Below are 27,065 nucleotides of genomic sequence, written 5' to 3'. Positions count from 1 at the left end.
TGTGTGTGTGTGTGTGTGTGTGTGTGTGTGTGTGTGTGTGTGTGTGTGTCAGGAGAAAGTGCAGCTGCAGTACAGATTAACCTTCACCATGGGAGAGCAGGAGCACAGCGAGAGCGGCAGTCTAGAACAGTTTCCTCCTCCAGAGACGTGGGGGAACCTATAGCACTGAACCACAACCCGACAGACTCTCTGGTTTCAGACTCCGCCTCCTCCTGAAACCACCTCTCCAACTCAAACACTCTGCATTCGCCCGTTTTCCTTTTGTGAACACGTACTTTTCTTTGATCGGTATCGATTTCATTTCCTTGGATTACGCTCATGCTCCGTTAGTGTGTGTGTGCGTGTGCGCGTGTGTGTCGTCATATTGTTTTTAAACAGACACTTGGGTGTGCTTGATGTTTTTCACTTCACAAAGTCGGTCTGAATCACTCATCGGTTGCCTCTGCATGCTTTTCCAACACGGCAGACGATGCCTGCTAAATCCAGCACACCGAGAGAGAGAGGACGTTAGCGCATCACATAGATGCAGCGCATCCTAGTTTTCAGAACAAACCTATACTTAATCAATCGTGATGTGTATTTTGTAATTCCTTTCCCAGCGACTGAGTTGACTTTTTGATTTGCACGGGGGATTTTTTGATTGTACTGCTATGTCTGTTCTTTGCACAAGATGAGAAACAATCTACTGTAACAGTCTGTATCATCTGCCATATGTGCCTTTTTGTTTTGGCGGTTCTAACATTATTTAACTTTTCGTGTTTGGATGGATTTGTTTTTCCTCATCTGTTACACACCAGTCACATTGGGTCTGTCTGAGATGATGTTCAGCTACATGATATCCTTAAATTCTTAATATATATATTCAGAGCATTGTCAGTAGGCTAAGTTGCATCTTTGACTTTTCTTTATTTAGCTTGTGATTTAAGTTTAAAAATCGGCATTTATTGGGTAAAACGAGCGTCGCGCAAAGCCAGAGGAAGCCCGGTGCTCAGAGCGCCGCGGCAGTCTCGAACAAGTTCAACTGGTTTCTACAGCGTGCGATACATGTCGGCCACGCTCAACACTCCCCCCACAGGCTCCCAATCACATTCCGCTGCACTAATCTCCAATACGACTGCTTTGTAAATACCAATGATGGCAGTCCTGTTATGTACATTTGACTTGTGCAAGAGCATAATTCTGGTGAAATATTCCAAATGGGTAATAAAGGATTTTTCTTGGTGACCTGAAGGCCTGTTCATTTGTGTTGGTGACCGAGTTTCTCCTCTCACCACATGGAAACTCATACAATACCCATCGCTCCTGTCAGCCTCCGTGATTTAGTGTCAATGATTTAAAGACCACACCTCGATACATTGAAGAGCTTTATTAAACTGTAAAAATGATAGCATTTGCTAGGAAACTCTCAAACATCATTGCAGCAAAGCCCCACATTGGTGATTAAAATTAATATTTATATAAAAAATAAAACAAATCAAAAGGAGAAAGAAATCCCTTTATGGAAAAATCAGTTAACGCTCATATTGTGCTCAAGCAACACCAAAATCTCCATGTTCATCATTACATCTACTCGCACTGATCTCGTGGCTCACAAACTCTTAAACACAAAAATAAAGATATTGAGCCTAAAACAGAAACAAGCCTTTATACAAAAAAAGAACTTCAACACCTACCGTACACGCTAAAGGGGAAATCCGATTACTCCACAAATCCTATCGACTCACAATACAAATACAGAAAGTTTATACAAAGACTTTTTTTTTTTTTCCCAAGACCATCATCACAAACTTAGTCAATTGACACAAACGAGCTTCTGTCAAACTAAATAATTAAATCAGTCTAAATAATATAACATCTTGATGTTGAAGTGGTCGAGCCTCCAAAATCAAACGTTTTTTGTCACCGATTGTGACCTGGTGTTGTGCGTGCGTGCGTGCGTGCGTGTGTGTGTGTGTGTGTGTGTGACCGACTCACAGATTACATTACTTTCTGCCTGATGGAGGGGGCGGCAGTGGAGGAGCAAACTGGTCCCCCATCAGGCCCATCATGGGCTGGGGAGGATTGAACTGCTTGGCCATTAGAGGCTGGGGGCCCGACGAAGAAGGCGGGGCCTGCTCCGCTCCACCACCTCCCGACCCAGAGCCGCTCCTGGAGCTGCTGTACTGAGTGCTGCTACTGCTGTTGTTGTTATCCTTGTACTGGTCGTATGAGTTGGAGCTGGAGCCATTGTTGCGCCCTCCGTCCCTGCTGCTGCGATCTCTGTAAGAGGAGGAAGATGAGGAGGAGGAGCGTTCCCCATCCCGGCTGCTTCCTCTGCGGCCATCTCGGCTGCTGCCGCGGCTGTCCTTGGCGCTGCCGCCCCCACCCACAGAGCGCATTCGCCGGTCACACTGGTCCTGGTACATCAGGTTGGGATTGTTAGAAGTGGAGCCACTGCGAAAACGAGGACGGCCACCTGGAGATAATTTAAAAAAAAAGACATTAGGACAGACAAATACTGAAATTCCCCAAAAAGTCAAAACTAATTCCTCTTTGGCAGCGAGATCTCAGGAGCTAAATTATTTTGCCACCATATAAAGTATATAGTGATGTAATCCAGCAGGAAGTGTCCCTCACCTCCTCCCCGTCCAGTATCCACCAGCTGCAGCAGTTTGGGATTGATGGCCTGTCGGGCCTCCTCCAGCACCCGGATCAGCTCGCGGGCCTGGCGGAGGTTCCCCGGGGTGAAGAAGGTGTAGGCGGTGCCTTTGTTGGTGCTGCGGGCCGTGCGGCCAATGCGATGGATGTAGTCCTCCGACGAGTTGGGGTAGTCGTAGTTGATGACGAATTTGACATCCTCCACATCTTGACATTTGAGTCGGTGTGATGGGATCGGTTACGGGGACGGAAAAGACAAAGAGCACAAAGTCAGAACAAAACCAACACTGGTTGAGAAATTTACTCCATTGGTGAATTTTAAGTTTTGTGCTTTTGAAAAAAGGGAACATTCAGACAGACAATACCTGCAAGACCCATCAATACCCATCGTCCTCTAAAAGCTTCCACCCACTTACCTGTTAAATCATCGACTACTTGTACGATACACAATTAGAAAATGAATTTACTTACCATGCTAATCACACCACAGGGCTCACTTATCTAGCGTAGCAATAAACTAGTGCAAATAAGCTGTGTGTGGCCAAAGGTACATATCAGCTGAATTAAGGGATGAAAAAGTTTGTGGTTTGCTGAAGAATATTAAGTGAAATTGTAAAAAGAGGCAAGTGACCCTACAGGGGATCCTTGTGTAAAAGACAGATCCAGTAGTCTAAAGGGATCAAATGAAAAGAGTTGGAGGTCTGTTTCTCATTACAGTTGACAAAGGGCTCCGAAAACACTGCTGTTATTAGAGACAAGTCTCGATTTGGAAACATAACGACAAAGGCTGTCGGAGGACAAAAATGGGGAAGGAGGGGGGGGGGGGGGTGGAAGTACAGTACTTACCCTGCATCAGGGATTTAGGGATAAAGTGACCCCTCTTTCCCCCCTACCCATCCCCAGTCCTGGGAGGTCTGCAGGGGTAGGAGGAGAGCGCACGGGACAAAAGCAGTCCCTTCTCTCCCAGTGACAAATAACTTGTGATCGCGATGTAGAGCGGGGGAAGTGGTAGATTCTCTAAAAAGGCTTTGACGGTCTTTGATTGGTGTGGCTCGTTTCAAAATGCCACCAATGGCAATGATATCAACGAGCCGAGCTTTTCAAGTTTAGTAACGAGAAACAGACACTAAGGAGAAGCCATGTGGATGTTTTGTGAGAGTGGGGTCTGCCAGGGAATTTGAGTCCTGACAGTTCGTACTCGTCCTTACGGAGGGTTTTAGCGAGTCATCTAAAGCTGGTGAGTTATTAACAGACTGGACTGATGGTCCGGTGTGACGTTTACAAAGATAAATGTCCGGAGTCTTAAAGATAAAGAGGGGTTGAAAGCCGGACAAACAGTCGATTTGGGAATGAGGGGCAAAGGGACAAAAAGGGGACAGGGGTCAGTAATGGTTTTAAAAGGAAACAACACAAGACCAGGACAGGAAGTTGGGTGGTAAAAAAAGAGGTAGAGGAATGAGAGAAAGAAGGAAACATTTAAGGAATTAGCAAAAGAGGGAGAGTGTCAACCGAGCGAGAGAAAACGACAGCGAGAGAGAGAGAGAGAGAGAGAGAGAGAGAGAGAGAGAGAGAGAGAGTGTGAGTGAGTGAGTGAGTGAGTGAGTGAGTGAGAGAGAAAGAGAGAAAGAAAGAAAGAAAGGCCAGAGAGGCAGAGGAGTAAACTCAATTATAGAGAGGTGGCTCCTCCAGGCCAGGACTCCTGCCAGCCAGGACCAGACATGACGTCCGCAGAGGGAGAGGCCGGCCGGCACAGCCAGTGGTGGGGGGTGTCAGGGGCTGGCATCAGGGGGCAGTTCAGAGGGGAGCCTCCAGCATAGCCGTCCATGCCCGGGCTTGGGCTGCTTTCCACCCTCACTTCCTGGCAGTTGTGTCTTTCTCTGTCTTCTTGTAACGCACCACTGTATCTCGGCTTCACAGAACCTAAGTACGACCTATCAGACTGGATTATGTGCGGGACCAATTTAGGGGAAAAACTTCACTCTCCAAAGTTCGTTATTGGGAATGCTAATGTATCTCCTCAAGGACCGACAAGAAAATACACGGATATTGAAAACTTTGTTTAAAAAAATAAATAAAAGTCTCCAAGTCCGAGTCTTTGAGTTAATTCAATCAGCAGTGTGGTGCGTCACTGTGATGATGGCATGGCTGAGGGGAGCCCACCCTCCTCCATACCCCCCTCTTCGCCCTCTCACCTGACAGCCGCCCCCCCCCCCGACCCTTGGATCAAATTTGGAAGCCCAGCAGCCCAGCAGCAGCGCCCCACGCTCGCACCCCCGCAGCCAGTGTCCTGGAAGGGGGGAGAGTTTTGTTCGTGGGCTCTGTTCTAGGTTTTCAGCGGAGATGGCTGTGTCTGGGACTGTTTAATCAGGCCGTCTCTCTCCCCGAGTCAGCTTTCGATTTGTCATGCCTAGGTCCGGCTGCAGGCTCCCAAGGGCCTGTGTGCTTCTAGTTGACCGGAGGAGAGACTTGGAAACAAAAAAAACAAAGGAGAAAAAAAAAAAAAAAATGAAAAGAAAACAAATGAACATAGAATTAGGTTAAAAAGGTTGATAGCCATCCTGTAAAGGGGCTGTTTCACTAGCACTCACCCCTTACGTCTTCTCACTATTCTACATCATTCCCATGTTATTCAATAGAGCAGAGCGGCTTGAACCCTGCTTCAAATATGACGCACTTCTTAGATACACATTTTATCTGTGAAGTGTGTAATCTGTATGTTTGTAATTGACTTTTGATCATAAATATATTGTGAGTAAACATGCAGTGAAGAGCCTGATCATTATATAATGACCATTGGTATTATTACTAATATATTGCATGTCAGTGTGTTTGCACTTGAGCACACAGGACGTACCCAAACCACGCGAGGCCACGTCGGTAGCAATGAGGATGGGAGCTTTGCCGCTACGGAACTCTGCAACACAGAATAGATGATCAGGAGCTGATCGTCTTCGTGAAATAACAAAAACAGAGAAGAAAAGGAGACAATGCTGATATGAAGTCACTGTTGTTCAAATGTGTCTGTTGTACCCGATAACACCCAGTCTCTCTCTGGCTGGCTCTTGTCGCCATGAATACACATCGCAGGCCACCTGGAAGAGAGACAAGCGAGCTGTAACGTAAAATCACTTAACCGGTTAATACCTCAATGATTTTACATTTCTTCATCCCCAGAGGGAAACGCAGGCCCACCTGTTCCCACAAACCTCTGGGTCAGATACCGGATGTGATTGACATGGTAATGCATGAGATCCTGCACCATAAAAATGGCAAAGACCGAACCGCATAGAACGCTGTTCGACTGCTGTTATACATCGTCATTACTCACCCATCACGTCTCATCCTGCGTGTGAGATCGTCACATCGCTTCTTGGTCTCCGCGAAGATGATGGTCTTGTTCTCTTTCTCAGCCATGATCTCCTCCATCAGCTGGATCAACCTGATGAAAGAAAGCCAGAAAACATACAATTAATAAGTTATACATGTACATAAGCATCACTTAACACAAAAATAGAGGCCACGCTCATAAAAATAAGGATTAAAAAGGGAAAGAGATGCAGTAAACAGGAAAAGAGTAAGACGCAAGATGAATGAAGGAAGACTACAAAGGATGAGGGCCCTAAAACAATACGAACCAAACAAAGTGTAACAAACCAAAGCAGGAAAAGACATGTCTGCTATGTGGCCGGCCTCTTACTTGTGTTCCTTCTCACTCTCGATACAGACATCAACTATCTGAAGGATGTTGTGGTTAGCGCTGAGTTCCAGCGCTCCGACATTGATTTGGACGTAGTCTTTCAGGAAGTCCTCTGCCAGCTGGCGGACCTCTTTGGGCCACGTAGCACTCCACATCAGGGTCTGTCTGTCGGGCTGGGGGCGGCGCAAACCACATAAACAGAAACGAGTAACGACAGGTACTAAAATGACTTACAAAAACATAAGACGGAAGCTATCAAAGCCAGCACTTCTCTGCTGTAAAATGTACCCTGATCTGGTCCATAATCTTGCGAATCTGTGGTTCAAAACCCATATCCAGCATGCGGTCCGCTTCATCCAGCACCAAGTACGTGCAGCGCCGCAGGTTGGTCTTTCCAGCCTCAAGGAAGTCAATCAGACGACCTGGTGTGGCAATGCAGATCTCAACACCTGAAGGAGACAAATTTAGTACATCACAGACTAATCAAATGTGGATTTCAATGGGACACAATTGTTTCAGCTGACTCAGACAGTAAAAAAAAAAAAATGAGTTAGTAATGTGACACAAATTGGTGTTAATCCAAAGAGTTAATACGCCCTACCTCTCTCCAGGTCTCTGATTTGAGGTCCCTTGGGAGACCCCCCATACACACAAGTGCTTTTGATGCGGGAGGACTTTCCGTAGTCGCATGCCACCTGCTGGACCTGCTGCGCCAGTTCTCTTGTGGGGGCCAGGACCAAGCACTGCAGAGCACACATGTAATGCCATAACAATACACTGTTTAGTGCATTAGACACTTATCATTCTTGTAAACTCCGATATCTCGAAGTGGACAACTAACTAGTTAGTGTATTCCTTTTCTCGCACGTACAATGGGCCCATCTCCACGCTCCATGTAGGGCTGATGACTGATGTGCACAATGGCAGGCAGGAGGTACTGAAGAAAGAAAAAAAAGGAGGGAGGGGAAAGGTCAGTGGATGTTGCTGCTGCATGTTACGCATCCATCTTTGGAGGAAGACATGCGTCTCACCGATAAGGTCTTCCCAGAGCCGGTCTGAGCAATGCCCACCATGTCTCTCCCGCTGAGGGCCAGAGGGAAACCTTGAGTCTGAATGGCTGTGGGCTCCTTGAAATTCTGCTGCATCAGGACATCCAATACGTATTCTAGATGGAGAGGCAGAACAGAAATATTCTGGTTATTTCTGAGGCAACTGATTTAGTTTAGTATTTTTTTTTGTAGTGGCCATGTGGTTCCACAATTGTAACATGCACGTGCTTACGGGGAAACTGTGCCTGCTGGAAGCTGGTGACAGGTTTTGGGCAGCCTGAACCCCGAACAGTGATTTCTTTCTTCCTGCAATACTCCTCAACATCATACTGAAAAGCAGAGAGTGAAGAAAACCAACAGTAAACACCGGTGTACAGCATTTTTAATGACTCTGGAGTCACTCTTGTCATGCATCAGAAGATCAGACTGTGATGTTTCAGGGATACCTGGCTCATTCGCTGCACTTCCGAATGTTCAACGTAAAAGTTCTTCTCAAATTTAGGAAGCTCGTCCAGGTCCCATCTCTTCTTTCGTAAACGGTCCCCGGGGTTCCCAAACTTTTTACCCGGTGGTGGGCCGCCTCTGCTGGACCCGAAACGAGGGCTGCTGCAACATGACACACACACACACACTGTAGCTAGCTTTCCTTGGCTAGACAATTAGCCCTGCACACTGTTAACCCCAACAAACGCAATGAAAGCCTGTTTATAATGTCCACTAACGGTATGCGCTAGCTCTAACTGTACTAGACTGAGTCAGCTGCTTACCCTCTGTCACGGTCTCGAGCTCTGTCTCCGTGCGAACCTCTCATTGTACGGACACGCACTCTTGTATGAGGGGTGAAGCGGTTATTTAGTGGGGCCTTTAGTTCAGTGGACACTTTTCTCGAAGAAGTTCCCTGGCTTTCGCTTTTCTATAACTGTTACCGTTACAGGCCTCGACAACCACCGTAGTTCTATCCGACACGGCTTTTATTTCAGCCAAACGATGACGTATAACGTTACCGTGGAACGCAGTATGAATGAAGACATTGAACCTTTCTTAAAGACTTGTTGAATAGTCAAATATCACACCAAGCAATGACTTTTCTGTGACAAACCTAAGTTATATTGACACAATACTGAGAGCTGTACTGCTATGTTATTGTTGTTGTTGTTAGCATAGCGCACGCGCAGCGGGCGAGCGGAAGCTACTGTGACTGGCTGACTGCTTGGTAAGCCCCGCCCCCACATATGATTGAGCGTCAGTCCTTTTTCTTTTGGTCCGCTTCATATCTGCCCTTTAAATCAACTGTGGTTTCATCTGAAAGTAAAATCAGACACCAAAAGGGTTTCTTGATGACACCCACTATTTTGTGATTCATAAAAGTAAAATCATTGTAACAAAATATTTGTATGTTATATTGTGATGATGGCGTCTACAAGCCGACGTGATCAAAAACCTGGCAGAAATATATTTTTTGCATTTTGTATTTTATTTCTTTCCAACAACAAACAATTATAGCATCAAAACAATAGATATTGCCAATATACAAATTAAAAAGTGTACAACAGAACTAAAACAAGAGAATATATGAAAATTAAACTATTAAACCCAAGCACTATACCAAGCAATGCCATTACATCATCATGAATGTTTCACAGTGCTTCCACAGAGTTTAACTCTATTTACAACATCCCCTGCTTTCTGGTATAATATTTCCTGGTTATATATTCTCACCTTTGTGATTAATATCCAGCTTATCACACAGTATCAACACTGTTATTTGATAGTGTTTTGAATGAAGATGCTTGCGTTGGATACGCTGTTAGCTCGGGGCAGAGTAAAAGGCAGTGAATGGGACATAGTTCAGCAGTCACAGCAGGAAACTTTTCAACACTTTCTTTATTCCGCTAACTGAATATGATTTTCCAATTTAGAAGATGATTGCGCTCTTTTGAGGATGCACATCAATTTGGCAGTTCATTTTTCACTTGGACTGCATTCATCACAAACAAGGACTTCACTGTTTGTTTACTTCCAGTCAACAGAATTGAGTCAATCCGTACTTTGTATTATGCACTTAACATAAGAGGAAAACAATGATCACACATTTAGCGCCAGCATCGGGCCTAAAGTCACCCGTCAAAAGGATCTAGTCAGCGTTTATATTGCTGTGTTCTGCCATCAAACGTACACGATCACAAGCAGCTGCTATACTGGCCCCTGCTAAAATGCATAGTCAACATCAGTTGATGAACAATTAACTCTACCAATGGGAAGCAGAGGACGATGGGCAGACCTGAAGGTTCTGACTCACTTGAGGATTTATTTTTCCACCATGCATCACTGTTATAGTGTGCTTCTGAACCAGTCTATGTGCAGCTTGCATACATTATTTTAATGCCCATGTATTCCTTTTCCAGGCGAGTCTAATTTAAAGCCTTGTCTGCACTGAGCCTCTTTGAACGGCCTTATCTGTCCGTGTTGACCGTCGTCCTGACTAACTCACTACTGCTATAGCAGTGATTCCCTTATAAACACCACCAGCAGAGGCAGGCCTGATCTGTGCTGGATTTAATTATGGGATTACAATCCGCAGCACATCACAGCTGGGAAGCGCTGCTTCTTCAGTAATCTGTAATCTGGGTGGGCGTCAGTGGCCCTGCCCGCACTAACATCCCTCCTACAGCTGCTCCCTCTCGGTGCTCCACAAACAGCAACATCGCACACAGAGCCAACAGCTGGAGTCATGCGATTACACTTTTGAGTCACTGGTTCATATGAACCCATAACAAAATGAAAACAAACAGAATATACGTTTTCAGGAATAACAATCTTCCAACAAACTGCTCTTTAAATGAGTTACACCTTCAAGGTCATACAACATTTAAATAAGAAACGTGATTAAATTCTTATATATTAAAATCAAGCCAATTCAAAGGCTCGACTATAAATCAATTCTAAATCTTAAGACAGTGCGTCTCATTGACTGGAGCACATTGTACTCCTATTTGGCAATGATTCGGTAAGAGGCAGAACTGGCAGAGGGGTTAATATGAAAACTGAGGCCATGTGTTTCAGATGTAGATGACACTTATTTGCTCTGGCATACACCTTATATCCGTCATAACTTTATGTATTTCTGCTGTGGTGTTTGAAGTGCATCATAAGGACGCTGTATGCAGGCACAGTTATTTGTACCATGTTCTGTCAGTAATGGCTCCTATGACAACACAAATGACCATTTAATAACCAGTTAATACATCTAATGTCTGTCTGAACATCTGGACTTCTCTAACCTCTTATTACCTCTCTTTCCTCGTAGAAACCCTCCATCCCTTCCCACAGTCTGGTACCTGTGTTTTTATAAATCTGAGATGAATCTGATCTTTTCATTGTTGTCTAAACAAAACTGAATCTGATCTTCCATGTTAAGGTACCAACAAAAAGATCTGATTCTTCTCACACTGGTGATAAGAATCCAACATGGGCTACGGGAGCAGAGTGAGTGTGTGTTTGAGTCTCAGAACTCGTCGTCAGAGCTGAGCAGCAGGGTCTTTTCGTTGTCCCCTTGGGTGCTGAGGTTGCTGTGGCTGCGGGAGAAGGGTGGCCCCCCAATTCGCTCCAGTGTGGACTGCTGGGTGTACTGCTGATAAGCCGGGGAGAAGTTGTGGATGGCATCCTGGACCATGTCCCCTGGGTTCATGGTCTCCTTCAGGCTGCTGGAGATGCTCTTCATTGGGGCACAGCGGCCTGGAGGAGAGGGGGGGGGGGGGGGGGGGGGGAATATCAATAAAGAGACACAGAAGTGGACAAGGAGGGAGATATGAAAGTGACGGATGATGAGTGAGAAAACTGCGAGGCTGTGTTTCCTTCCAACTGTCAAGGGAATTCTTTTTTATTTTTTTATTTTACCCAAAAACATAATTGTATTCCCTGAATACCAGAGACAGGCATGCTATATGATAAAGCAACTGTAGTTAGTATGATAATACTGGAGGTCAAGGTGAACGCACATTTTATGACATAACAGGCAATATACCACGAGGCAGGTGATGATTTAACACCAGGTTACACTATTGTTTCACTGCTGGGAGAGAGAGAATTAGAGGGGACCACTGAGCCTTGGGTAGGAACACAGACAAGCAAAATGCTCACGGACTGATGTCACCGGCTGCAAAATGAACATAAAGAAACAGAACAAGACAGCCACGGTTTGAAATGAGTAAACTGAACTCATGCTGAACTGAAAACAATGTTACAGTAATGGACATTCAACCACATTCAAACACCAACGGGCAAAGAAAAAGCACTTCTGGGGACAAACTGTGGTAGATGCAGACGAAACACAGAGAACATCAGACCTACCGTACTGTCCATAGATAGGAAAGGAGCCTTTCAGCGCAGCACAGTGAAGAAGAGAGAGAGAGAGAGAAAGAAAAAAAGGAGACAAAGAGAGACAAAGAACACAAGAAAGTCAGGATGAAAGTGAAGGGAAAGCAGAAGAGAAGAGAAAGACTCAACATATATATAGAGAGAGGAATCAAAGTAAAATAGGTTGGGACACAAAGAGTCACATCAGACTGCAGAAATCAAGTCCATATCGAGGACCATTCATTCAGAGCAGACCGATTATAATGCTATATTATAACTCTTCTCTCATCAGCTACATATTTAGCTTTAACGCTCTGATCTCACACCAGCCTCTTAATACCTCCCTTACCGTACGAGTCCAGTCTTTTATCCATGTAGACCTTGTAAGTGAAGGCATGGCGCAGAGCAACGGCAGCGAAGAACATCTCAATGCAGACGATGAAGTTTTGGTAACCAGCGGCAACCGTTCCCTCGCCCACAGAGAAGTCCGCCGAGGTGATCTGAGGGATGGCGCCGCACTTCTCCAGGATGGCCAGCAGCATGCCTGAATCAGACCAAAGAGAGACAGCGGTGAGAGAACAGGAAAATAAAGAAGGGCTGCAGTATGCAATTATGCATTTTCTTTTTGTCAACCTCTCGGACATTCCCACTATGTTGATAGAAACACACCTACGGGCTGCTCTGTGTTGAGAAGGCGGAGCTCTTACCTTGCCAGAAGGAGAGAAAGATGACTGATTTGACCATGACGAACTTGAGCATGGGGTTGTAGGGGACGAGCAGTTCACGCGTGGCGAAGTAGAAGAGGAAGAGAGCGTAGAGCGACAGGCTGACAGAGACGTTGTAGATGATGGTCACGTACAGGTAGCCACTAGCCACGCTGGAGGAAGAAAGAATGTGCTTTAGCTGTGACACACAAGACATAAAGCAGACTCACAATCAACGTGAACCTACACAAGGCAGGTTTCTCATTTGGGCAAAGAGTTAAAACCCTTTAGTGTCTTAGCTCTGGAGAGGCTGCAGCTCTTCATTGTGTAGGATGATGATATTTACATAAAGCTTTACTGTAGAGCAGCACTCCTGATGTTTTCTGTTTTTACAAGCCCTCGTTAGGGATTTACTCATTAATGATATGAATTCTCCGGATTGCTGCTCAGCCATTGTGGTCTGACAAAACCTTTCGCTGAAGTTGGTCGGTGCCCACAGCAGTGTGACACGACAAGTCGGAACAAAATAGATCCCTGCTCAGGGAGAAGCCTCTGCTGTGAATGTGGAAACTTACTTAAAGTCTCCATCTTTGTATTTGCCGAAGGCCTGAAGAATGACAGTGATCACTGCCATCAGGGGTTTCACCACGCAGAACTGGAGAGTGGCCTGAAGAAGCAAGAGTGAGAGGAAAAAATAATAGAGTCAGGAGAAATAGCAGGTCAGTAAAAGCCCCACGCGCTCATAATCTTCATCAAAATGTCAAAACTGAGTGTGAAGCTTCTCAATGAGACATTAAGAGAATATGTACAGAAAGAAATCTGTAAACTAATACATAGTGCTAACACCCTTTGAGTAATATTAAACAGTGTGCAGTCTAAGAGCCAAGAGAGTGATCGGTACCTGTTTGCAAAACCTGAGGAAACCAATGGAGTATGTCTTTCCCCACAGACAGCAGGTCCCATACACACAGCTCGACCTAAAGGGGAGGAAAGGTTAACATTGTCGTAGAAGTAGACAAGCGACTTTAACATGAAATGACTATCAATAAAGAGACTAATTAGAAGGAAGGAGAGTGGAATCAAAACAGTGAAGAGGAGAGCACTTACTCAATAGGTTTCCCTCTGATCTCAGCCATAATGGCGCTCTCTCCTCCCAGATACTCGTAACACAGACTCAGGAAGTTGTAGATGACAAAGGCTGAAGAGTGTCACACATTGAAAAAGAATTAGGGCGATCATTAGTGTCTGTGACATCACTCCCAGATTCACAGCCCGTTTGTTAGGACAGTAGAGGACGAAGATAATTTGGGCCTCAGACTGGTTAAACAGTAACGGAGCAGAGACTCAGAACCTAAATGCATCTATAACCAAGGTTTTACAAAAATATCATGTCAAAGTTGCTGACGTGGGTCTGGAAACACTGGACATTTCTCACAGCCTCCAAAAAGCAGTCATAGCAGCGGTCGGTTAGTCACACAGTGTCGTCAACGCTCCGTCATGATTAGTTATGTTTTGCCAATTTTGTTCGAGAACTGCTGAGCGTGCCACTTCCAGGCAGAAAGGTGAGTTACCCCCCAATCGGCCGGCTTTAGAGACGTGTGTAATGTTGTGAGTGAGGTATAAGCCGAAGCGTAATTGTGAGGTATAGTTCCCCAATGCCGGGAGCAGAGGTGAAGCCGCGTGAGAACGGGACGCCTGTGGAGACGTTGTTGAATAGAACTCTATGACATCCACTCATGTACGGTGTTGCATAACTAATAAAGATACAAATCACATTGGATCGTGTGATGTTTTGTGTTGGTCTTCCATCAATGCAGACAGCTACACTGGTTGCTTCTAAAGCGTCTGTTGTCAGTGGTGCCGATTCATAAATGCAATGACACCAACATAAAGTAGTCCCTAAAAAGCACACAGCTTTACAGTGTACAGACACGTCACATCCGGTGTACTGGTCAATAATTCACGGGCTATTCTGCAAACACTTCTAATCTATTGGACACTTTATTAAGAAGTCATATATAATTTACATAAACCTGACTGAACACACACACACACTGATCCCAGTAATTGGAGTCCCTGAGCGAGCGGAGTGTTTTTTCATCTGCTGCCCCAGGTGTTCTCAGGCTAATTTAAGGGTAACCCACAGACACCGGCTCCCCACTGCCTCCGCTCTCGCTGCTGTTTAAAGTGGCTCAGTTTTCAAGGTGAGCCTGTGATTGTAGCACACAGACAACCCTGCCAGGAGCCAGTCAGCACAGTGCTGGCTTTGTTCATGTTGCAGAACTAAAAGTGTACTTTCACTGCTTTTAGCTTGAAAGGCGCTGGCGGATGACTTTGATGCAAATTGAGAGCATAAATATCCACGAGTGTTACTCAATGAGAGCAACAACATATACATACTGTGTATAGTCAATACTGTGCCTCTATAAAGATAGCTGTCTGTGACTTACATATCCAACAGCATAAACAGTAACCTCCACTTTGATACATTATTCATTCTGTAATATCTACTAGATTGTGATCCACTCCCAAAGAGAAATATGAGGAGGTATAGTACTTAGCACATCTTTCACAGAAGTACTGTAACAGGCACATAATGGCCCCAGAAGTGCAGCTTTTCAACCATAAAGGTGCAAAGTATTTGTGCAAAGGTGTGGCCATTAGGCCTGAACTCAAAGTACATTTTAAGGTGTTTATGAACTCATACTAGTCACCTGGTAGCTGAGTGAGCTCGTGATGCAGAGACAGACAGCATGAGTGTGTACGAGTATAACAGTGTGTATATGTTACTTTTTACCCGCAGTAGATCCTGGCACAAGTTGTGTCTATGCTATTAACAGCAGCAGTACTAAACATGTCTGTTTTTGATGAAAAAATGTATTGTTTAAAATATAAGATGAGAGGAAAATAACAACCAACAGTTCAAGCAAATGAGAGGCTTGAAGCAGCTTTCTGCCTTCCTGCCGATCAACTGCTAGTTTCAGCGCTAAAAGCACGCTCGGGCAATTATCCTGATGAAGCCGATGTGATGATGGGACACTGAAAGCAAATTGCCTCAAACATAATCACAGTATGATGCATAATTGCTTGTTTTATTCTTAATTGTTCTAAAAATTCTTAATGGGCACCGTGAGGGATGGAAAAAAAAAAAAGAACAAGCTTGCGATTTATCTGCTCATCGAGTGAGTTCCCATTTCAAAGTCTTCTCAAGGATTTGCTCGTTTTCCTGCAGTTGCTAGGAAACAGGTTTCCCCCTCGCCTGCAACCCCGAGAGGCCACGGAGACACGAGGACAAAGATGGCAACCTTTGTAAATGAAGACACTGCAAAGGCCATCTGCCGCTGGGGCATCGCAACATGTTCATTCTCACACCCATCTTTCTGCTGGGAGTCAAAGGACACACTGGAACACACACACACACACACACACACACCCGTGGTGGATGTTCTGCTCTTTGCCAAATATGGCAGCACAATATTCAGCCTGGGGCACAACTCGCTAGTGTGGCGGCGTATTGCACGGCGTTCCTCCATCCACTCACCTTCGTAGCAGTCTCGGACTGTGTCAAAGTACACATAATACTCCTCATTGGTGAAGAACAGGAGGCTGAGCCAGGAGTCGAAGGCATAGATGGGGACTATGAAGAGGATCCTAACTATGTGCCTCTGCTCGTTTGGAGAGCTGTAGTAACGCAGGTGCATGTAAATCTAAAAGAGAAAGGAGAAAAAAAAAAAAAAGGTCTGAAATCTAAGAACATACAATGATGAAAGACACCATTATCTAACCGGGACATTGCTTATCCCAAAATTGGGATAAGCAATACAAAACCAGCAGGTATTCACTTTTAACTTGTCTACAACAGCAGAGCGTGGCGAGGCACAGGTGGAGGTACAAGGTGCTTTATAAGACATCCCTCTAAAAGAGGACAGGAGATTTACAGTGGAGGCTTTAACATGGTGCCTAAGTAACAAACACTTTCTTGGCAAAGGTTGACTCAAATATGCGTGGAGGGGTTGCCCTTTTTGTAAAATACCTGAGCGACATACATGTGTTTGTTAAATGTACCTGTGTTGCACCTGTGCTTGACGTCTTGAACGTGCTCTGTGGAAAGTCGGGGGAGGTCTTTTCTGTGGGTCTGTATATTTTGGGACTCATGTACTCATGTGTCCTGCTACATTTCCTGTATGCTCAGTCCAAACGGCTCACTGGGTGAAACCATGTGAGGGGAAGTGGGTCTGTGTGTTTTTTTTTTGCTTGGTGGGAGGTTGTGGGTGCATGTGGAATGTGTGAGTGTCGATGGGTGAAACTAGGAGTGAAGGAACATCATTTATTTATCTCTCGTTTCTCTTCCTGTTTTTTCCCTTGTGCTGGTGGCTTTTAAGTAAGATGTTTAATTAAGGACATAAAAAATTCTAACGCGGTGAATAAACGGGTTTAAATCAGAAACTAACTGCTACCTCATGAAACCTGCATGCCAGGCTCTAGTTTGTCTGAGCAGGTCAGAGTACAGCCAGTTTACATTTGCTTTAGTCGGACACTGGAGTTCTGTGAGTGTGGAAGGTGTGTGTTTGCGTGTGTGCACCGACACATGGGCTGTTCCGGGTAACTGACACTGAGCTTTTATCACTCCTATTGAGAGCAGCAGACGGCAGGAAAGAGCAGAGCGGGCGCCTCTGTCTGCTTCATCCGGCTCCTCTCCACTTACACAATGTCGCACCGATCACCTTTCCTGGTCTGTAAACAGACACACACCTTTGGTCGCATAACAAACAGTGGGCGACAATACGCCAAGCGAGACAGTGCACTCCGCTCACACAGGGCTTTGTTGCTAAGTGACCCCTCCTCCTCCTCCTCCTCCTCCTCCTCCTCCACCACCACCACCACCACCACCCCCACCCACACACACACACACACACACACACACACATCCACATCCACACATCCCCGTCTCTTTCATGTCAAGTCGAGCTAGCAGCACTTGTTGCCAGAGTGACAGAGGGCTCTTCTTTAAGCCTGTATGTGAAGAACAATAGAGGATCATTAACCTGTGCCTCGGGGTAGAGTCCAGCTCACGTACATAAAAGGTATGTTTAGTAATAAACGTCTGTGTTACATGGGGGCTGATAAACTGACACAAACAAGGCACACAGGACTTGTGCACTATACTGCACCACTATCACTAAACAAACACCTCCAACTCCAGAGATTTTCAACACTCTGCTCACCGTCAAAACACAGGAAACTAAAGTATGTCCCTTTACAACTTGATTCTCTTGTAGCTTTTCCTCACGCCATCCACCCGTAGTCGACATTTTCTAAACCTATTGTAGATTCTTCTAGAAGCTTCAGACAAACACCGCACCCTCCTATGGCTACCCGAGGTATCTGGCACATGTTAGTTGTGTTTCAGGGGGAATAATCAAACCTCGGTCAATCAAACCGCAAACATCTTAATGCTGAAGATGCGCTAACTTCCCTGAAAACTGTTTTTTGAATTTGAAAAGGTTTTATAGGTTCCATTCACTTAAACACTAAATGTGTCTGAAGCATAAATATGCTCGGTGTTAAACCAATGTGCAACAAGTAGTGTGGACCAGCTACATGGAAAATGTGAAGCTTTCTCCCCGCAGGATGGGAAACTTTTTTTAACAGCATGCATGTGTTTAGTGTGTGAGCGTGCATATGGCCTGAGATTAACAGATACTCGTGGAAAAATACTCCTGGGTGTGAATGTGTCGACTGGTTTTTTTTTTTGCTGACAAGGAGCCATTTGTACTCAACAAACCTACCTCCCTTACATGAAGGGTAAAGAAAAAGAGGCAGAAAGGTGGGTGGACCTGAAAGACCATGAGCGAGATTAGTTTTATCCAAGTACTCTAGCTTAACTCTGGGCAAAGACATGAAAACAGAAGCTACCACACACCAAGCAGATAGGATACTAATGCTGTGTTCCCACTGATAATAGTGCAGCGTAGATACAATAACATAAAAAGCCGCATTCATTTCAATAAGGCCGCAGCGTTGGCCAATGGGGTGTCTTCTGCATCCTTACCTGGTGGCATGTGATCAGAAGAGCTGTCCACACGAAAAACCCAGAGATAGTCTGGGCAGTGGCGGTCATGAGGAAAATTGGCTCTTGTGGTGTGACCACCGGTGCTTCTGGCACCCAGGAGGTGTTGGATTGCTGCGGGGCCGCCGTGGCTGGGGGCCCCGGGGCGAAGCCGACAGGAGAGTCATTCCCCAACCTCTCTGCCAGGGTGAGGTCTCGCTGCCAAAGTGGACCCATCTGTATGAGGAAAGGATGTATATGAGACTTAAATCACAATAAGGTAATGCAACCTAATTTTAAGTAGTAGCCTACGAACAACAACAAGCAGCTTATAAAGCCTGTATGAATCTGGAACATGTAAATGTGTATCAACAGGCCCGAACAGCCTGAATCTCAAGACAACATCCGCTGATGTTAAAAGGAGAAAACAACAATAGAGCAGTAAAAAATGTGGGTGAAAACCACACAGAACATTAAAAGGGGGGGGGGGGGGTGTCACTCAAACATAGCAAATCAGTGTGACAGCAATAAGCTCAAAGCTGCTGACCCAATTTCTCCCTTATTTTCCCTGTGCTTTGCTGAGGGAGGAAGAAGAACAGTGTAGCCAGAAGTGATGCTAAATACTAAAAGATGTCCGTCTTCAGAGCAATGAAACACTTTTCCACAAATCAGCACCAAAGGTCAGGCTCAGGAGAACTGAGGCGTGTGGCCGTAGGTAGATGCTGCAATAAGAAGATTTATTGACCTAAATCTGGAATAAAGTAAAACAATTGTATGTAACCCCATGCAAATGTAAGATAGATAACGGTTTTTCTGTTCTACACAAATCTTTGTTTTATGACAAAAAAGAGACGCATCACCAGAGCTGTAGCTGAGAAAGATGGAAGACAATACCTAGAAATATTTTTGCGCACAAAATATGTGCCCATGCAAAATTTCTGCTGGATTCATCACACATGTGGACTGGACAACTTTGCTCTTACATCTGCGTGCGTATGTTAGTGAATCACAATTATGAATTGACACAATTGAAAGGCCCGTGCTGCTTTTTGCAATCAGCATAGTGCCACGCCCCCATTTCTCCAGATAAGGAAATACGTTTGTTGTAAGAGACGAGCATTGCCCCTAAATCAAAAGAAGCAAAATAATTTCACGACTGAACGTTGGCCTTTTCAATATGGATATTCTTATGCACTCAAATGTAACCTATGACCAATGCATTAGTACACTAACGGTGTCATGCCGTTTTAATATGCTATGCATTTAGTTTAGTTATCTTTGGAAGACAGCCCGGTCTTCATCATTAATGCGTCCCCACTACGCACCGTTCCAGCACAGATTCATGCTCACACAGTTTGTGAATTGAGTCTGATAAGTTTTGTCGAGTGGCTTAAGCATATTTGTGCCTCACTCTTTCTCAACATTCATTGTCAAAAAACTAAGCTAACTGTGCAGCAATGCACAGTCCAGACCCTGCTGAATTGTCTTTGTTGGGTTTGTACTGTATCAACCCAAACACTAACACTAGCATTTCTGCCACGTCAGCAGAATGGGAGGATTTCACTCCCACTGGTAAATCCCCATATCTCTGAATTTCAAAAAAGGATTTATAAGAAGGGGAAAATAAAACAAGTCATCACATGATTACGCCGCACTGATTTGGACAAATGAAAACACGGCTGGATCTGACGACATCAAAAGCACCCAGAAAGCCGCTCCACCACCCGCGTGATTAAATCAATAGATATCTCAGTACCCTCATCTCTCCAGCTACGCAAATGTCTTGGTGTGGATTCCGGGAAGGCGGAAATCTGATTTTCAGGGGAAACTAATTTCACAATGACTTTGAAACCCCCCTGTGCACCAGCTAAATATAGACTGTCGCTCAACGTGGTTATGGATGACACATGCTGCAGTCACTGTGAAACACATCAGCGTCACACACACACACACACACACACACACACACTTCAACTCGTATCTTTCTGCATTCCCGGACTGTTTTGTGAAAGAAATACCGGAAAGACATAGCCAGAATATCAATTTATTAATATTAGTTTCTTTAAAATGGTGTAATTAAGGGCTGGGCCTTATCATGTCATCATTTATTACATTATTAATCACAATGCACTTAGTCAAAAGTCTTAGCAGGCAGTTCCAGTTTGATATTCCAAAGGAATGCATTTCAATGTGATCAACATCAAGCAGACTATTTAACAGCTGTGTCCAAACAGATACTGTTATTGAGGGGAGGTTCTTACCATTGATCATGGTATTTATGCATGCACTTATGTATTTACCTATCATGGTATCATGGTTGGATGCATGCAAAAACGGCCAAAACAGGTCAGGTCTGTGCTCATCATAGCCTATAAGAGCACCATTCACATCAACAACAACGATCGGTGCTTCCCAGTGGGCCACAGAGAAGAGAGAGCGATAACTCACAATCCTGCTGACTGCACCCGTGGGTGGGTATGAAAACATGCATTGTACTTTGACCTGAATCGAATCAGCAGTGTTTGTGACAGGCCATCACACGTCCTCAGGCCAGCCTGAAACAGACCGTAAAGCATCCGGCCATTGAGGTCGTGTTCAATCAGAGGCACTGGAGATCACTACTTTACAGTAACCGCATCTCGTTTTAATTGCTCCAAGTGGAGCTATTATAGAGCAGGGTGCTCAGCCCTCAGAGCGATACACGCGCAGCCGTGCTGCACTGTAGAAAACCCGGTGACATCATATCTAAAAAGGAAAAATCCTGCAGCGACAATATTTACCTCAGCAGTGATTATTATACTTAAAACGGCCTGTGAGTTGAGAAAAACACGCCAAGCTGAAATAAAATGGTAGCTGTTGTTCAGAGCTCACGACTCCATCCTGCTGCTTTACGTACCTCATCTGCCGTTTGATCTGCGCTGGTTTCAATCACAGCATCACTTTAGCTCATCGTCGCAAGTCGACTGCAAACCTTTGAGAGAAGAAAAAGTGAATTGACCGAGCGTTAACATTCAGACGACAGCCATCCACTCATCTTATCACCGCATTATCGTTCGCACCGCAGAAACTTGCCTCTTTTTTCTAAAGCTGGCAAGTGTCTGCAGCTGTGCGTGAGCTGCGCCGAGCTAACGCTAGCTAGCCCTCCTAGCCTGGCGCTGGCTTTGCTTCTCCCCGTAAAGTCTAAACAAAGCAATATATCACGCTCTTGAGAAGCGACACACTCGACTACAACATCAACATGTCGGTGAATGTTTATCTCGCCATTTCCCGTCCAAAGCTGATGGAGACACCGTTCCGTTATGTCCTCCACATCACCATCTGCAGTTCACTGAACCAGCAGCAGCTGCCACCGAAAAACTCCGCTGTTGGCGCATGCGTGGTCATGATTTAGATTTTTCCGAGTCTTGGACTGCACGCATGTTGTCGTTACGCAGCAGTAAGAAAAAAGGTCAGCAAAAAAAAGAAAAAAAAAAAAAAAAGAAAAAGAGAGTTGTGAGCAACGTTATTCATTTTTATTACTTCATAAAATATACACAAATACTGTTGTAAATAAAGTGTGTTAAAGAACTGTACAAGATATCAGTACACAATACATAAAGTGAAATCCCCATCAACTCAACCTCTTTACTACCATTCCCAACCGAAACAGTTACAATGCCACTGGGTCATGGTGGCCTGTACAAAGGTAATTACACACACAGTACACCGCTATTTACACATCCCTGCAATTGCATGTTATTTTTTCCTTTTGAATGACATCATCAAGGTTGCTGGAGATTAAAATCCAAAAAAGGTGACATCAAACTATTAACATATCATTGTGCAGAAGGAATATTAAAAGCCCTATGTATTATATGAGGTGGAAAACCTTTAGACGTGTAAGAACAGAAGAACAAAAAGTGACAGGCAAAAAGTGAACCTTGAACACTACTTCTAAAACAATGCAGGAAGATGAAATGAAACAGAAATTGCAGAACGAAGGACAGAAATTTAAGTCAGACAAATAAAATATATAGTTTAACATAAACAGCAAAGAAGGGGGTTAAAACAATATGCATACTAAGACAAAATGAATATTGTATTATTAGCAGGGATTCACTCTGTCACTCTCTTTCTCTCGCTCTCACAAACACACAATGGTTGACCCAGCTGGCAAAGCAACAGTAGCCTATTCCACAATTTAGTCCTTTAAATACCTAAAATTCTGAACCCAGCCCCAATTTATGGCATTAGTATGCATTGTTCTACTTTACGCCTTAAAACAAAACCACATTTTGGCTTTACATCAAAATAAAAAAATATTTACAGTGAAGTAAACATTAAAAAAAAAAAAAAAGAAATTAATTGGATGTCCGATCCCTGTAAGAGTCACCCCCAACAGAGCTTGCCCACTCCCCTCGGACCTCCACTAACAAAAGGAATTTAAGAAAATGGAGAAAAAAAAAAAAAGGTAACATTTAGAACTATCATAAAAATTGCTGCCACTATTCGTTAGCCAAAACGGGCAGCTGTGGTCTCTGGTCAAATACACGGAGAATTTCCTGAGGCGCTTCCCTCAAGACTTGAGAGTGCGTCTTTGCAATATCTATGGTCATTCTTCACCTTACCCACTCACATTAAAACCAAAGAAAACACGCAAGTAAAAGCAGGCAAAGTAAGGGGGGGGTGGTGGAGGTTTTGAGGGACAGTAAATCATCACAAGGTGGATGAAGGGCAAGCAAGCACCAATTGCTACTTCACCAAAAATGTTACTCTACAACAGCTAAAATGTCACTTACTTATCCTTTTCAGAGCTACCGTTCTTTTTGCCCACGACCCTCCCACCTACCTCTCCCTACTTGTTCCATCTTTCAGCTGTTATTTCTCTCCAAAAAACAAAAGCAAAGGAAGGAAACTCATAACAAGCTCCAATTTAAGATATCCTCATGAAAGATAAAAAGGTGACATACACTGAAAAGTTGTTTTTCGCTGTGTTGAACTGAAAAAGACAAATCTTTACTAAGCCTATATCAATCACTAAAGTTGACCTTTGACGAGAAACATGCGCATGTCCCGGAAACCTTTTCGCTTCTTTGATGCCGACTGCTCTTCACGTGTCTGACAGAAGGTACTGAGGGAAATGTTTTGAGGAGTGGCGCAGGTGTGAGCAACCATGGAGTAAAAATGGTGTAGGACCGTCAGTCGTTTGCCTTTTGTATCGTGGTGGTCCACAGTCCAGCAAAAAAAGGGTTCATGACAGAGTGCATGTTGGATACCGCCACGTACTCCCCTGGATCCTTTAAAAGATTCACTGTCCTTTTCCAAAGATCCATGTGTCCATTGGCAATCATCTTTTTCATAAGACAAGGTAAAAACAAAAAGGAAAAAAAATTAAATCGGCGCGATGAATATACCTTGCAGCCCTGCAACGACAAGAGGAGCGAGAAGTTATTAGAGAGTATTGGTACGTGCTGTATTTCTGCAGTCAGAATGAATGAGTGAAATAAGACCTTACCTGTCAGTTTCATGTGCATGCAGAGCCAAAGAAGTCTACTTCCCCATGTGCTCAAACGGCACGCTGACCTGCAAGAACAAACAGAATGAAGACTCACTCAGGAATTAGCAGCAGTGGAACCAGGTCCATCTCCTAATCAAGGCAACGTCACACAGAACCATACATGCAGCTACAAATAGACAGTTCCCAGGACACATTTAGCCATGATGTGGACTGTCGGCCAATGACAACAACACTTGTTCTGACAACTTTGCTAATTGATTTCACAAGACATCTTCACTACATGACTATAAGTGCGACAGACTGTTTTAGAACAGTGTTATCGAAGTTAGAAGTTCTTGACCATGAAACTTGTGGAGTTGATTCTGGTTTCAAAAGTCATCCGCTGGAGCACAGAGTGAACACAACAAATATGTGTTTGTTTAAAAAATACTGAATTACCGCACTGTATGAACAGTCAGCCATGCTACAAGTACTACATTTGTTAAGCGCGGTTTTTTTTTTTTTAAACCGTGTCAAAGAAATGCTGACTTAGCTCCAGTGTACTTTTTGAGGCTTTAGTTTGCTGTTGTATTGATTAGGATTTTATTGCGCGAAGAGTTATTTTATTTACCATCTTACTTGGTATAAATAAATTGCGGGTGGAAGAAGGGCTGGATGATAGTTCAGTTCACTATTATATTATATTGCAGTGTGTTACATGGCCGACCAAAAGGAGCAGACAGTGTGTTTTCTCACCTGTGATGTGGAAATTCTGGATTGGTCATGACGGGCCGTGAGGTCGGAGGACGAGACGTTGGCAGGAGCCCCGCGGTGGAGCCGCATGCTGACCTTCCTCTCCCTCTCTGCGCGAGAAATCGCGCGAGGCGACGTGTTCCCTGAAAGGATGCATGAAATTGTGAACTGACCACATGTGATGCAGATATTCAAGAGGAAAACAATTGCGGTGTCAGCATGGCATTCTTCCGTTAAGATGGACAGCAGGAGTTTCAGACTATCTAGGCAATTCAGCAGAAAACTCACCAGACTGCTGGACCCGTGAGGCGGGGTTGGAGATGGCCTGCTCCGGCCCGTTCCTGACTCTGTTGGCAGCTGCAGGGATGGGACCCGGGGGCAGGCCCCGCGATGCGGGCCCCCTCGGGGCTCCTCCGATTCGCTCATCCCTCTCATCTCCCGGCCGCCTCTCCCGATCCCCATCCTCAGCTGTTCGACTCGCACCCTGATAGATGAGATCAGCCACGTTAAAACGTTTCCATTAAAAAAATGTAACTTTGAATAGGCCGGGTTACGTTGCAAGCTTTTTGGAAGTAAGGTTTTTGAGCACTGTGATGAAAGGGCTAAATGGCAACATTAATACTTCAGTGAGAAAACCTTATGGGGAACTTACAAATTTGAGCATGTTCCAGTCAAAGACATAGTCATAGGAGAAACCCTGGCGGTGGAACAGATTCCTGAAGAGCTGTCGTAGGTAAGAGTAGTCCGGCTTGTCGTCAAAACGGAGGGAACGGCAAAAATTCAGGTATGTGGAGAACTCGGCTGTAGGAGAATAAATAAGCAAAACAATGCGTAGAAAATCAGAATACACACAACACTAACAGCAAGGAAAAATGTGTCTGCTGCTGCAGATAATCTCAGAACTACAAGTACGTTGCTGCCCCAAATACAGAGGCACCACAGAAATCTCACTTACAAGGGTATCCTTTGCAAAGAACCTCGATGGGTGTGGACATTTTCTTCTCACTGATTCGTTCATACTTCTGCCTCTTGGTAGCGGCCTTGAGGCCCTGCCAGGGGAGGGAGCCCAGGTTGAAGTACATGAGGACGTAGCCAAGAGACTCCAGGTCGTCACGTCTGGACTGCTCTGTTAACAACAGAGGGAGAGTGCATACAAGAGTGAGAAACGGAGGGATCTCAGCTCAGTGCTGCGACAAAGGATCATTTGCCAAGGTGCTATTTAAAGTTATTAAATAAACTGCTGTCTCGTCGATTAGCTGTGGCTTTGAGGAATTACAACAAGTCACAGTCACTGCTTATAGTGGCACTTCTGACAGAGGAACTTGTGAAGCCTGTTATTCACACATTTGAAAGCAAACAAAATACCTTCCTGAACACTGTGAAGGCCATTGATGGGTTGATTAAGTTCCACATTTCAATGCATACTTTTTTTAAAAGTCAACGTTATCAAAATACACAAATATGTTACTTGTTGGGGCTGCAGCTGTTCAGCTAGTAAACTATAACAAGTGTTTAGATGGTTGGCCATATAATAAAAGTGCTCTGCACTGAAATGACAACAGAGCTGTTTTCCATCCCAGACGGCATTTTTCTCTCTCTCCCTCCCTCTCTCTCTCTCTCTCTGTATAAACAAAAAGACGACACACAGAGGAGTCAAGTCCACAGGGAGAAAGTGGAAGGACGAGAGGGAATGGGTATGTAGAGCTAGAATCGGTAGCTTCCTGACTGAAAACAGCACCAGTAAGAAAAAGTCAATGGGATTTGAGAGTAATGACCGATTCCAAAAACTACAGGGAAAATGTGGCACGTAGTCCAGTGCATTACACCTCCAGGCTAGTGATGCATGTCATGTAGAGGGAGATATCGCCATTAAGCCAAAGTGATGATGAATTACATTTAACATGGTGTACGGAGGCAGCTGTCAAAGTAGAGCGAGGGTGTGACCCTGATGAAGCACGAGTGTTGTAAGCTGAACGCTCCTATCCATACAATGTGAATCATAAGGTAGTGAAGTAGCATCCTGTTTGTTCCATATGTTCTTCCCATTTTGACTGACATTGTATCTTGCTGCCTTTCTGTTTGCTTTAGTCGGGATTATCCATACTTTCAGACAACCACTCTGCCACGGGAGTAGTACATAGAATGTAAACAAACAGCTCTAACAGGGGCTTTCTAGAAACCTTCATCGCACGAGTCTACAACAGAGCTGCCTGACATCACGTGTGTGGTGACTAACAGGGCCAGGCAGTCAAGAACAAACAGCAGCACCATTTTCTGAGGATCTAATCCAATGCTCTGCATAAAAAGTAACTAATCTAGCACCAGTTCTTGTTTTCTCTCTCTC

At 44.6% G+C, this 27,065-nt stretch overlaps 4 protein-coding genes across 7 annotated transcripts in view; 1 reads left to right on the top strand and 3 right to left on the bottom strand.

Moving 5' to 3' along the window:
- LOC116396366 (ADP-ribosylation factor-binding protein GGA1-like) overlaps nt 1-1,224 on the top strand; it is a 12,480-nt gene extending 11,256 nt beyond the window's left edge. For both annotated transcript variants that reach the window (XM_031870939.1, XM_031870938.1), the window contains exon 17: nt 53-1,224. In XM_031870939.1, the coding sequence (XP_031726799.1) occupies nt 53-163 (111 nt within the window). In that variant the 3' untranslated portion in view covers nt 164-1,224. The remainder of the gene's footprint in view (nt 1-52) is intronic.
- Nucleotides 1,225-1,353: 129 nt separating this feature from the next.
- On the bottom strand, nt 1,354-8,541 carry ddx17 (DEAD-box helicase 17). 2 transcript variants are annotated; one of them, XM_031870941.1, is made up of 13 exons: nt 8,151-8,541; nt 7,830-7,989; nt 7,616-7,712; nt 7,366-7,499; nt 7,206-7,271; nt 6,936-7,077; nt 6,623-6,783; nt 6,335-6,507; nt 5,966-6,076; nt 5,668-5,729; nt 5,492-5,551; nt 2,617-2,844; nt 1,354-2,455 (listed from the first exon to the last, which is right to left on the bottom strand). In XM_031870941.1, exons 1-13 carry the CDS (start codon nt 8,192-8,194, stop codon nt 1,983-1,985), a joined length of 1,911 nt encoding a protein of 636 aa, XP_031726801.1. In that variant the 5' UTR covers nt 8,195-8,541; the 3' UTR covers nt 1,354-1,982. The 2 variants fall into 2 exon arrangements, with proteins under 2 accessions (XP_031726801.1, XP_031726802.1); XM_031870942.1 differs by having other exon boundaries at nt 7,830-7,986.
- Nucleotides 8,542-8,836: 295 nt separating this feature from the next.
- LOC116396339 (transmembrane protein 184B-like) lies at nt 8,837-21,469 on the bottom strand. Of its 2 annotated transcripts, XM_031870887.1 has the most exons (10): nt 21,389-21,469; nt 18,496-18,729; nt 15,985-16,150; nt 13,551-13,641; nt 13,345-13,420; nt 13,019-13,110; nt 12,447-12,616; nt 12,089-12,283; nt 11,734-11,760; nt 8,837-11,118 (listed from the first exon to the last, which is right to left on the bottom strand). In XM_031870887.1, exons 2-10 carry the CDS (start codon nt 18,727-18,729, stop codon nt 10,889-10,891), a joined length of 1,281 nt encoding a protein of 426 aa, XP_031726747.1. In that variant the 5' UTR covers nt 21,389-21,469; the 3' UTR covers nt 8,837-10,888. The 2 variants fall into 2 exon arrangements, with proteins under 2 accessions (XP_031726747.1, XP_031726748.1); XM_031870888.1 differs by lacking the exon at nt 11,734-11,760.
- Nucleotides 21,470-22,925: 1,456 nt separating this feature from the next.
- The window catches only part of LOC116396340 (casein kinase I), an 8,858-nt gene continuing 4,718 nt past the window's right edge, over nt 22,926-27,065 (bottom strand). Inside the window, exons 6-11 of the mRNA XM_031870889.1 lie at nt 25,677-25,847; nt 25,374-25,522; nt 25,010-25,205; nt 24,725-24,864; nt 23,987-24,054; nt 22,926-23,894 (exon numbers count right to left, since the gene is read on the bottom strand). Coding sequence (XP_031726749.1) covers nt 24,022-24,054; nt 24,725-24,864; nt 25,010-25,205; nt 25,374-25,522; nt 25,677-25,847 — 689 coding nt within the window. The 3' untranslated portion in view covers nt 22,926-23,894; nt 23,987-24,021. The remainder of the gene's footprint in view (nt 23,895-23,986; nt 24,055-24,724; nt 24,865-25,009; nt 25,206-25,373; nt 25,523-25,676; nt 25,848-27,065) is intronic.

The sequence above is a fragment of the Anarrhichthys ocellatus genome, unplaced genomic scaffold, assembly GCF_004355925.1.
Source record: "Anarrhichthys ocellatus isolate YVR2014 unplaced genomic scaffold, GSC_Weel_1.0 scaffold55, whole genome shotgun sequence".
Classification (NCBI taxonomy): Eukaryota; Metazoa; Chordata; class Actinopteri; order Perciformes; family Anarhichadidae; genus Anarrhichthys; species Anarrhichthys ocellatus.
Note: the sequence above shows the minus strand (reverse complement) of the source record. Positions and strands in the feature narration are given on the sequence as shown.

What these genes read in the sequence shown, in the direction of transcription:
- LOC116396339 (XM_031870887.1), bottom strand. Translation starts at nt 18,729, where the DNA reads ATGGGTCCACTTTGGCAGCGAGACCTCACCCTGGCAGAGAGGTTGGGG. An exon ending in TTCTGATCACATGCCACCAG is followed by an intron (nt 16,151 to 18,495) that starts GTAAGGATGCAG and finishes TTTCTCTTTTAG; the next exon opens with ATTTACATGCACCTGCGTTA. An exon ending in TAAAAGACTGGACTCGTACG is followed by an intron (nt 11,761 to 12,088) that starts GTAAGGGAGGTA and finishes CTGCGCTGAAAG; the next exon opens with GCTCCTTTCCTATCTATGGA.
- ddx17 (XM_031870941.1), bottom strand. Translation starts at nt 8,194, where the DNA reads ATGAGAGGTTCGCACGGAGACAGAGCTCGAGACCGTGACAGAGG. An exon ending in GAGAGTGAGAAGGAACACAA is followed by an intron (nt 6,077 to 6,334) that starts GTAAGAGGCCGG and finishes TTCTTTCATCAG; the next exon opens with GTTGATCCAGCTGATGGAGG. An exon ending in CGTGGCCTCGCGTGGTTTGG is followed by an intron (nt 2,845 to 5,491) that starts GTACGTCCTGTG and finishes TCAAATGTCAAG; the next exon opens with ATGTGGAGGATGTCAAATTC.